This window comes from Vigna angularis, chromosome 11, assembly GCF_016808095.1.
Source record: "Vigna angularis cultivar LongXiaoDou No.4 chromosome 11, ASM1680809v1, whole genome shotgun sequence".
NCBI classification, from domain to species: Eukaryota; Viridiplantae; Streptophyta; class Magnoliopsida; order Fabales; family Fabaceae; genus Vigna; species Vigna angularis.
The window spans coordinates 5,548,053-5,560,720 of NC_068980.1; the positions used below are offsets into that span (position 1 = coordinate 5,548,053).

Sequence of the window (12,668 nt, forward strand, 5' to 3'; positions counted from 1 at the left end):
TGTATTAAACCTTTAATTTTTCATTGTCTTTCCAAATATGCTAGTATATGTAGCGCCTGTCTGTAGCATCATTTTAAACGCATATTTATGTTTATATTTTCATGTCAAACCAACAAAAACTGAAAAAAAAAAGTACCTAGTAAAATATTTATTTGATATTTTTTTGTAATAATAACGATACATAATTCATATTCATATATTGTAATTAAACATGCCCCTGTCTAAACCCAAATATATATATATATATATATATATATATATATATATATATATATATATATATATATATATATATATATATATATATATAAAATTATACTAGTAAAATAAAACATACTACTTATATAGACCCAAAAACAGTAAACAAAAATTAAACTAGCAAAGTAAAAGTATACCAAGAACTTGAAAACGTGTGATGGAATGTTACATATAAAATTTTTAAATATAAAATTTTTATATCTTGAAATAATAATAACAATAATTGTGTAAATTAAAAGATACATACTAATAAATAATGGGAAATTAAATACTTCGATGAGAAAATGTTTGATATGCATATCTCATCACACCAATCTAAACTGTATTCAAAATATTATACTAAATATATAAATTTTATTTTATAATTAAATTAGACCTAATAAACTCACATTTTTTTAAATCGATAATATTATAGATCTCATCTTAACTAAACATACAATCAAAACTACATACAAATAAAAGTAAATGCCTGATCGTTGAAGTGGTTGCAGTTGGACAAAGTCACAATAACTATTACCATATGCACATAACATGTATGATAAAAGTAATAAGCTTTTTGTTATCTTTATGTGCTGCAGTTGCGCTATATTAAACAGATATACCTCAATACCAGTTCAACAAGACTTTTGCAAAGCCACTAGTGTTGTAGTGAAAGCAACAAACAATAGGTGAAATCCTAGCTTAATACAATCTATAATCTAAATTATGAAGAAGATATACAAAAAGTAAGATTATGATTTCAAGGCTTATGGTGTTGGGTGTAGATGTAGTCTAGGTGAGCTTCTAAAGTCATTCTTCTCTGCACACATTCTTCATCTCCATCTCTGCAGTCCTCCACCCCCAACAGCTGCTGTAGAAAAAATCGTAAGATATAAAGTTCAAATCACTCCAGGGAGGAGAAAACAAACAATGAAACATGTTCTAAAGAAGTTCATTTCGGTATTTTTGTTTTAATATTGTACTGATAACCATTCACATTAAAAGAGATTAGCATAAGTTTGAATAGTCTGATAGAAGAAAACTACCAAAAGCATCTAATAAACATGTAAAGTTTTGATCTTATGTCTCCTACCTTCAAAGATTCACCTCCTTCCAACTCCACAGCAAAGTCCTCCTTCCCAGAAACCTCATTCAGTTTTGATCTGTTCCACCCTAAAGAAACCAAGTTCTATTCAGTGAAAAAAACACATTCCACAGAGGGATCATTGATCATTGAGACTCAACAACAACAGCAACAAAACAACAGCAACAAAACAACAGCTTAACTAGTTACCTTGTTCAGTAGATAGTGGCCGAGCATATGAAGAAACTAAGAAGAAAAGGAAAAACAAGAGAGCTCCAAGGTGCAGCAGATTAAGCTTCATGTTTGAGGTGTTGAATGAGAGAGAGAGAAAGAAAAGGGTGTTGGGAGATGCAAAGTATAAAGAGGAGAGATAGTTGGGTGGTGTTGGCTCCAACAAGCATCAGAAAAAATAGATATAAATGCATATACATGCAAGCAAAGTGGTCAATGTTTGTTACTCACGTGAAGGTTCTTAAAAGAAAGCAGTTCCATTACAATTCCAATACCTGATGAACTGGGCCCAGTCACCATCTTATTATTATATTATACTACTCTCCATGCCAATGTGATCAGACCAGACCAAACTACTATTTCTATATGATGTATGTGGAAGTGCTTTAGTCATTGTCTGCCATAGTAGTGGTCCAACCACAGTCCAAAAAGCATTCATAAAACACCCATGTAGTTGTGCTTTGACAGTGTTAACAAGTCAACGTTTAGGACACACTGACAGCTGTTGTCCAACCTCATCTCTTACCACTGCCATTCAACACCTGGCACACTTTACCCTCCTTTTCTAACAAACTAATTATTCATTCATTTTAAATAGTAAATATTGAGAATTCAAGTTTAAATCTAAGTTTTATATTTGATAAAAATTAAAAAAATAAAATACTATATAAAGACGAAGACTAGGAAGACTCGTTCATCTATTGTTTTTAGATAGAAAATAGTCCTCAATCTCTTGTTGTTTATGGTATTGTATCTTTTTATTGAACCTCTTTCTCGATAAACATAATAAATTACCGTTCAATTAATTCACACATTTTAGACTATGATCTTATCTTCTTTTGGCAGTATTAATGTTGAATGTTTTCTATGTTTCTTTTCATCAACTACTCTTGTATGCTTGCTTTTTATGAGCTAATCCATGTAATAATTTAACCTGACTCTAAATTTGTATGTGGTGTTGCAAGTTATTGAATGTGATATGAAGCTTGAACTGTCATACTTTTTATCTTGATAGTGGTTCATCGATAGCTGTGTGCCTCTAAAATATGGTAGATTCGGTCTCTCACCAAGTGCACCTGTGTTATGGGAAATTGTGAAGCTGATTGTTACTCCACTTTGGAATTCTGAGTTAGAGGGTCTTATTTATGATTTGTCCTTTGCATGTAATTAATTGATAGCTAGATTGAGGCAAAGATTGTGCTTCTCTTTTGGAGGATTTGCATCTTGCTGTCTCTTCCTACAAACATAAAGAAATTAAAGGAAAAGGCACTGTCGGATTGGGATTCGGCACCAGCATATTTGTTTAATTGTGTGAAGAAACTAGTTTAGAGAATTGAGTTGGATTATTCAAAAGGTCATTAGCATCCATGATTGGAATCACGACATGATGTCTCTTTCTTCTTTCTATTGTGCCATGTTGAACAAAGTCCTATCAGAAAAAGAATGTCCAAAACCATGAAAAACAAATTAAGGTGGGTGGATCAGATTCCAGCATCTTTTAAGGACAAGAAAAACATTGGTCAAGAAAAACAAATGCAGTATTTCACAAACATTTGGAAGATTAATTATGTTTTGGCATTTATTATTTTCCTTTATTTATAGTTTTTTCATTTTGTCTATAAAAGACAAGTATAAAAAAAAAATTGTTTTAAGATTTGATTTCTAAGCAACATAAGACTATTGAATGTGGTAGGAACACATATAATTTAAAATACAATAATACAAGTGTGAGATTTGTTGAAAGTCTCGTATCAATTAAAGATAAGGTAAATTTATAGTATATAAGTAGGTATAAACCTTACTCTACAAGTCAATTTTGTAAGGTTGAGTTAGACTTAAAATTCACTTTTTTATCTAGTATCAAAGTTATGTTAGAATCTATTCTAATAATATTTGTTGTTTGTTAGACATGTTTATTTTTTATCGGACCATCCATCTCATTCAAAAATCTACTTTTTAATAAGATTAAATTTCAAGTTAAATAGTTGAACAGAAAAACAAATGTATAAATTCATTAGTATAAAGTTTGAAAGTTTGAAGGTGTAGATGGTACGAATTTTTATGAAATCTTTTATTTTTTCAACTCTATTCCTTTTTCTGTCTACACATCTATTGGAGTGAGTTGTATATATATGTATGATTTTCACTTTGGGAAATGCGAATGGCATGCCTCAAACAGTTTATAGTTGGTAATGATTTGATTTTTGCTACTGGTAATTACATGTATATATAGTACCACAAATGGACAACTCATGTTGACTCACCAGTCTGCAATTTTCCAGGATGTCATGTGGCATGTCATGCCTCATGCTTGCAAGAAGACACACCAAACTTTGTCCACTTCTCCGCAAGATTAATTCACGCTAGATCCTTCTAAAATGATTCCTTTTATTTCAATATAAAAAAAAGAAATTATTGTGATTTTATGAATTTGAGTTTGATATATATTGTCTAAGGTGGGAGAAGACTATCATTTGCTCTGTTACCAGTAATAATAATTTTTTCATAGAAAAGGGTATAGAGATTTTTTTGCTACCTTTTTTCATCATGGCATGTGCATCACAGGATGTGAGATATTTGCGGTAAAATGTTTGTTTCCAAGTAGTGAACTCAAACCTGGTAAAACTAAAATGAGACTAGTAGGATCCTGATTCTTGCAGTAACTGCAGGATTCTGCATTCAAGCTTCAAATTCAAATTTTCTTTTATCGGACGGTGTGAAACAGTTTTATACTGTTTATATATATATATATATATATATATATATATATATATATATATATATATATATATATATATATATATTCTGGCTAATCATTAGTTTTTGCTGTAAAATGTTCTTGTTTGATTTTGGTACTTATTCTTATAAAACTATATATATATATATATATATATATATATATATATATATATATATATATATATATAATATCTTATATGAATAAAGTTTTCCATTAAATAAAAATAAGAAAGTAAAATACTGTGTAGAAACATATTTATAAATTTATTATTTTAAATTTTTTGTTTAAAAATAATGTAAATTCTTAATTTGGATTAGATTTATATTTTATTGATATTGATATTATATATTATGCGTAAATCTCTTAAAAAGACTCTTAGATATTAAAGTAGAAGGTTTTTCTTGGTAATCAATTCGGACAAATACAATATAATTTTAATAAATAAAGGTAAAAAGTAAAATATTTTAATTTTCGAATGGTTATATTTTGAAAGACCTATCAATAACATTAGAATCGAAGGCTCATATCCTGAGATAAACTATAATACAAGTCAGAGTGGCAAGCGAGATGTTCATATTTAACTGAAGATATATTAATATAAAAAGTTTTGAGTTAAAGGTGTGATAAATTTTTATATTTCTTTAATAGTGTATCTCTCGTACATATTCTCGTAAAACCATGAATATCAATTATCATTATATATATGGTAAAAGTAAATGTAAAAAGAAAGCTTGGTATGGAAAGAAGTTTTGGCAATGGAGGTAATGATAGTGTTTACACGTATAGGATATAAAAGCTTTTTTGCATAGATCAAATTGATAATCCATGATATAAAAAATAGAGGCCAATTATATTGTGGATAAAAATAATAATATATGAAAGAGAAAGAAAGTGGATATTATATATTAAAAAGAAGACTCTTAAGTGGTCGAAACCTGGGAACCAACCCCAAGGAATCTCGTAAATCATGGGTTCAGTGAAAATCTAAAGGGAAAAAAAATTGGAGGAAAATAATTAGGTAGGCAACAGGGTGAGGTGTGAAGAATGAAGGGTGGGTCAACTTAAAGTGTGTGGGGGCATCATGATAAAGTAGTCATTTTAGTTTACAATAAGACCCAGCATTTCATATCAAATCAATTTGATAGCTTTTAGAAAAGCCACTGAGACATTATGTGCTTTTGCAAGTTGATAAGGTTAGCATTGATTTTTAATTGTTGACAAGAGAAGAAAATGAGTTGTTTTTGCCTTTTTAGGGCTTAAAAGGTATCTTCAGGACTCTAAGGATGCATCATAAAAGCAATACCAAAGTCACTTGAGTAGTGCCCATAACACTCTTTTCCCTTTATCCTTCAAACTTTGTGTGCATTTTTTCATGACTTCTACTCTCCCTTTTCACACAACTTTTTCCCAACACCCTGCCACTAAATTATGAAAATGGGTAGAGATGCAACCCCTCACATTAAATTATTTATCTCGTTTAAAAACATTATATATATATATAACACAAAATTCACCTAGACAATTTAACATAATAAAGTTCCAACACAATCAAATTCAGTAAATCAAATATCATCATACTACTCAATCATACAAAACAACACTCCAATATATCTATAAATGTAATTAATTTTTCTTACTAGAGAAATAAAAGAACTTACTCTAAGAAATCTCAAAACCCTTTAAGTTTACATGATGTTCTATTTATACCTATGAACAACACAAATACAAAGACTTATATAGAAGACTAAAAAGACGCATAAAGGTAAAAAAAGACTCACATGCAACATATAATAAAAAAAATAGAAACTCAATTTACTTGAACGGATAAAGTTATGGGTTCAAATTGAAGAGTTCATCGCAATAATCACCATTACAATCTCAGTTCTTCAATCAGACGATCAAGGAAATAACTCTTACGGTGTGTTTGTTTGTGTAGATGGCACTGTTCACGCTAATACACGAAGGAAGAATTGCGAGATTTTGCGCGTTCGTTTGACATGATTTGAAGGTGAATGAAAGCAAAGATTTGAGGGACGAGTGATATTTGATCCTCCTACTTTGCTTGAATTTACAGTAATTTAGGATGAAATGTCTAAATAACCTTCATATTTATTTCACAAAATTTAAGTTTTAAGGCGTGGAAGTGGCAGGTGGAATTGGGGACAAAGTATTCGATTCTAACTCCACTGTACAAAACATAATGTAAGTGTATTTGATTCCACTACCTGCATATTCGATTCTAACAAAGTTTTACATATAGTGGTTTATTCTATTTCAAAATCCATATTTGTTCCAAGAATGTGTGTATTCGGTTCTATGTTCACCTAAAAAATATAATTAATGTTATCAAATAACCAAAAGAATTAATAATAATAATAATAATAGTTTTTCTTTTCATGTTAAAAATTAATTTTTATTTTTTCTCTCATTATAATAATTTTTATAATTATATATAATATTAACAATTTTCATTTTATATTACTTACAGTACTAAGGATATTTTAGTAATTTTAAATTTCTATCCACTAAACTATTTTTTTTATCTATCATATTGGTCAAATCTTATACTAATTATCATAAAATTTACTTTCAAATTTAAGTGATAAATAAGTATTCAAAATCCATAAGGACATAGAAGGAGAACTTTGCGAAAAAAAAATGAATAAAAAGAGTCATAGAAATAGGGTAGAGAGCGAAAAGTATCCTAGATGCATAAAGAAAAGAGAAAGTATATATAGAGGGAAGAGAAAGTAAAGAGTTGAAGTCGTGATGAAGATAAACGTGAGTACGAGGTTTAAAGTCTTGCATTTAAATAGTATGGAACCATGCTTATGCATTTGAAGAGAAAACAAATGCGCTTCATTTTTCCTTTTTGAGTTAATTTTTCTTTACTCTTTGCTCTAATTAAATAAAAAAATCTGATTGTAAATTGTAATACGGGTTAAAAATTGTGTTTTGTGTTCTTTCTATTTATATTATTTATAGATAAGAATTGTAGTATTTCAAGCATCTATGTACTTGGTTGCAATAATTCAAAAACCAATTTTAATCCCTGGATTTTTTTTATAATTATAATAAAGAAAAAAAAATGAGCTCTAAAAGGACTATACTTTTTAAGTTTTTAGAAAACAAAGAAGAAAAAACCTGTTACTAACTTAAAAAGTTGGAGACCATAATTAAAATTTGTTGAAAGAAGGTTTAAAATTGAAAACACCACTAATCCAAGTTAATGTAGTATTTCTTGTAAGAGCAAATTTGTTATTCCAACAAATTATGCAAAAGGGTTATTGGAATTCCTAATTTAAATATAAATATTCAACTTACCAAAAGTACATCATCTTTTGGATGACCGAGTTGGTCTACGCTAGATTAAGGTTCAAATCCCACTCGGACGTGGATTTCTTTTGCTTTTTAATATATTTAATTATAACAAATTTGATTCAAAATTATTATTTTTGTTTTTTCTAATTTTATTATTAATATTTTTATTTTTTAAAATATTCGAGAAAGTTATTTTTTAAAATATTATATTTTATTTAAAATTTAACAATTTTTTAATTTAATTTAATATTTTAACATAATTTAATATATTGAAATATATTAAATCAAATGTTACATTAATATTTTGTATCATTGTTGTTTTTATTTTAATTACTTTAATTTTATTTTTTTACATAACTATTATTGTAATATTATTATATTTTAATTATTATTAAAATATTAAAGTATATTAAATAATATTAAACTTTTAATTAAATTAAATAATTATAAATATTTAAATATAAAAAATTAGAAAAATATATTTGGATATTTGATTGAATATTTTTTTAAAAAAATTGTTTTTTATTTAAATTTTAATAATTATTTAATTGAATTTAATATTTTGATATCATTTAATATATTTAAATATATTAAATCCATATATTTTAAAATTTGTTAAAGAAGTGCAGTGTTAAATAGTACTTTAATAAGAATGAGAAAAAATTAAAAAAATATGTTTTCTAAGGTTAAAAGTTGTTTTTTTTCAAAAAAATTGGAGTTGTAAGATGAAATTCCTTAAACTGTTTAAAAAATTTTGACCAAATTCTTTTTAATTTTCTACAAATTAAATATATTTTTAATTAGGGACAAAATTGATATTTTCTTAAAAGTTGAGTTAAAGATGAAAGGATTAGAGGTGAGGATGAAACATACCATTTGATTAGCAGCCCAAAAAGAATGGTCAGCCTTGGCTTGGTCTGAAATCTTATAATATATAAATTTCTATTGTTCTCTTATATCAAGTTGTTTTGTAATTTCGATATTAAATATTTTATTTAAACTTTTAACATCATCTGTTGAGATGGCCGAGTTGGTCTAAGGCGCCAGATTAAGGTTTTGGTTCGAAAGGGCGTGGGTTCAAATCCCACTCTCAACACTAAATATAAATTAATTTTGATATATTTATCGGAGTCTGAATTTTTTTTTTAAATATGAAATGTCATTCATTATATATATCTTTTATTATTTTATAACAAGGAGGGTTTACAAAATATGTATATGGTCATAGTATTCAACCAGAGAAGGAAGTTCACGATGCACTTTTTCATGCTGAGGAAATAAATAATGTAAAGAATTGTATAAATGATCACAATACTAACATTACTGTGCCACATATTTTGGGTTTAGAAGAGGAGGATCAGGATTTTTAGGACTAGTGAGGAAAGAAGATGATATTAAATAAAGTATTTATGATTCAGTGGTTGAGAGAGAACAACAAACCCAGAATTCGGATTCTGATCTAAATGAAGGACAATAAACACAAACAGAAGTACGAGGTTGTGTGTCTCTGTGTGCTGCTGGACAGATTCAAATGAAAGGCAGATGGAGAGGGTGGTCTGTGTTTTGGGAGAAATGAAATGCGAGAGGAAGACAGAGAAGAGAAATGAGAGAGAAATATAAGTTTGGGAATAACATCTATGCACTAACAGCGTGAAAATCTTTGATCACTTAAACCTTCTTAATTATGGGTAGCTTAGACATTTTGAAGAATTTTGGAGATGCAGGATGAAACACTTGGAGTTGCAGACGAAACACTCGTACCATTTTGATTAGCAGCCCAAAGAGAATGAGTCAGGCTTCATCTGAAATCTTATAATATATACATTTGTACTGTTCTCTTACATCAGGACCTTTTGAAATTTAGATGATTTTAAATTTCATATATCATCTGTTGAGATGGCTGAGTTGGTCTAAGGTACCAGATTAAGGTTCTGGTCCGAAAGGGCGTGGGCTACATTGTTTTTGTCGTGGTTTGGGTCATAAGATATTATGGGCCTGTTCTGGACTATCATTTGAAATCGGGCCCAAAGAGAATGCTTCAGCATAAGTTTGGTCTGAGATCTGAATATTGTCAATCGCTGTGTGTTTATTTTCATTACTGGTATTATTATATATAAATTTCTATATCACTCTTATTTCAGTTGTTTTTAATCTAAATTACTCACTTTTAGAACCAAACTATAAAAAAGGGTTCTAAATTATTTTCTCATACAAAAATAAGAATATACACTTATAAATGGTAATTGACATTTTTCTTTCTGAAACTTTTCGGCCACCATAACAATTTTGATTTTTTATATTAATAAATGTATTTTGCATGGATGATAGAATTTTGAGTCCCAAATAGATAATTTTTTATTATCAAAAGAGTATTTATATTTATCTCATCTAAAAAATAAATAAAATTTCAAACTTAAATCCTAAAGTATATGAGACAATCTATTTAATTTTTTTTCAAGTTTTCTCCATTATTATTATAAGTATACATAAAAGAAAACATCAACCATGAAATTGTTGTTTGGATGAACATTGGTGAAATTGTTCTGTAGGTGAGATTATTTTTGTTTAATATTTTTATTTTGATGAAAAGATTACTGCAAATGTTAGTTAAATAAGCTAAGATAAAACAAAAATGTTACCTACGAATCATCAAAGACATCTTGATAAAATCAAGTTTAAGTACAATAAAAATAAATTCTCACCAATGAATCTAATTGGCTATGCAAAAAGCTTTCTTCCAAAAACTAGAAGTTTCCAATAAATTACATGTAACTTCCAAATAGACTAGTGATTGTCTCTTGAATACTACTTTTCTATCTTCTTTGAAATTTCTTTTCAACCACCACAATTTCGTTTTATTTGATGCATAATTAATTCAAGAAACTGTGTTTTAAAATTAAATGTGTATAACAAAAAAGAAAATACTAACAAAAATATAAAAGTATTTTTTCTTTTTTTATCTGTATCAATAATATTAATCTATTTTCAAGAGGAAAATAAAAATCTTTAACTCACAACCAATCATCTTTGACAAATACACACACTTCGTTTCTTATTTCAAGTCAATGTCAATTGTTATGGTTGTGGAATGTGCAATTTGCTACTATAATATATGTGTGCACTTTTGCCACTTTTACCCTTCCTTTATTGCCTTTTGAAGAAAAAAATGGTGGATTTTAATGTAATTTAAAGCCTCGTATTCTCTTTTTTTCAAAAGTGTGGAGAAAATATCTTCCTCAAAGCAACAAGTTTTCTTTTTCTTTTCTCACACTGATCTTTGAAATATTTGTGGAAAATTTTGTTAGGTTTTCCTATTTCCGTAACGAAGGCTGGGATATAGAACTCTTACCTTTTTATCCAGCAGATTTGGACTACAATGTTACTAAGTCTAAACTTGTTTTGGGAGTTTTAGATAGGAATGATAAAATGAGTTAAAATTGGTAAGTCAATGCTGAGTTTAAAAAAGTTGAAAATTTTGGTATAGTGTAAAAATAAATTTAATTTACTAAAAAATTGATTCACCTACATTCAATTTGCAGTGAATCAGGTTTGTCTACTGACTTAAATATAAATTTTAAATATTAAATTATATTAAAAAAACAAAAACCTTAAACTTAAATGTTCTCGCTAGCTTTATTTGATGCAATATAGAGTGTGCTTCTTTGCATGCTCCTTTGATCGTGTTCCTTCACTAACAAATCTTGAAAGTAGACTAGCTCCTTCAGATCTAATTACTTAAATATATTCTCTTACTCAAACAAGATCAAGTATTTTGCATCAATACGTAGGAAAAAAAAATATCAATATCATGTCATAACATTCAATCTAATTACTTAAATATATTCTTATACTCAAGTGAATATATATATATATATATATATATATATATATATATATATATATATATATATATATATATATATATATATGTATGGGTTAGAACACCCTAAATATTTTCAGTTTTTCCTTTATTGTTGATAAAAGAAAAAAAAAACAGATAAAGAAATTATAAAAAATGTTCTTAATATATTTTGATGCACAAAATGATGAATTCAATTTGTTTAAATTGAAATACTTCTATTGATCATATTTATGATATATTGAAAAGTTGAAAGAAGTGTTATTAAGTACTTGACATAATATGTTAGTGGAGAAATTTGTGTTCTAGTGATATTATTTTAATCAAAATTTCTCATGATGGATAGAGCACAAGGTCTTTTTTTCTCTATTTTATTAAAATTGATATATCAAAATTAAAATGAAAAACACTAAAACTTCGTAATATGTTTTATTTGAAAGATGTAAATAAAAATACATTGTAATATTATAATTTATACCAAAATCTTTTATTAATGAAATTCTAATTATTGATAATAAAAAATGTTTTAATACGTAAAACTAGCAAACATCTTACTTTATCTAATTAAACATATTAATTAATTAAAGTTATAAAATATTTATAAGACTAACCATGTTTTAATTGTATACGGTAAACAAATTAAAAAAATGGCAGAAACTTTCAACACGTTTTTATAATGGTGAATCAAGCAAACCAAAACAAAAAATATAATAAATTGATTCGTTTTGACATTCATAATTATAAGTGAATTATATCTAATTTATAAATTCAGTAAACTCGACTCAACTTAATTATATTTTTGTAGACTTAGATAGAATTGAATTTTACTTAATATGTGTAATTAGAATTAGGTTGATTAATAAGTTAGTGAACTTCAAATTTCATGAACTTGATCAAAATCATACTAGATATAATATTATTTATAAAATTATTTTATTACAAAATTAAATAAAAAAAACAAACACAATTCAACTAATTAAATTAAATAAATAAATTAGATTATACTTGATCTAACTCCACCTACTTATCTTCTTAGTATCTAGCATACACGAGAAAACAATGATCATAATTATTTTATTTTTATATTTTAAATTAATTAAACTTACAAGATATTTCTCTCTCTCTCACGGACAAAAACAAAAACAAAAAAAAACACACACACACATATATATATATATATATATATATATAATATT

At 27.0% G+C, this 12,668-nt stretch overlaps 1 protein-coding gene and 1 non-coding gene across 3 annotated transcripts; one reads left to right on the plus strand and one right to left on the minus strand.

Moving 5' to 3' along the window:
• Window positions 1-792: 792 nt before the first annotated feature.
• LOC108333680 (putative phytosulfokines 6) lies at window positions 793-1,763 on the minus strand. Of its 2 annotated transcripts, none has more exons than XM_017569159.2 (3): window positions 1,532-1,763; window positions 1,331-1,410; window positions 793-1,105 (listed from the first exon to the last, which is right to left on the minus strand). In XM_017569159.2, exons 1-3 carry the CDS (start codon window positions 1,620-1,622, stop codon window positions 998-1,000), a joined length of 279 nt encoding a protein of 92 aa, XP_017424648.1. In that variant the 5' UTR covers window positions 1,623-1,763; the 3' UTR covers window positions 793-997. The 2 variants fall into 2 exon arrangements, with proteins under 2 accessions (XP_017424648.1, XP_017424647.1); XM_017569158.2 differs by having other exon boundaries at window positions 793-1,108; window positions 1,532-1,760.
• A 6,865-nt stretch (window positions 1,764-8,628) lies between these two features.
• Window positions 8,629-8,709, plus strand: TRNAL-AAG (transfer RNA leucine (anticodon AAG)). The gene has a single exon. It is a non-coding gene; the product is annotated as a tRNA-Leu (tRNA).
• The last annotated feature ends 3,959 nt before the right edge of the window (window positions 8,710-12,668 follow it).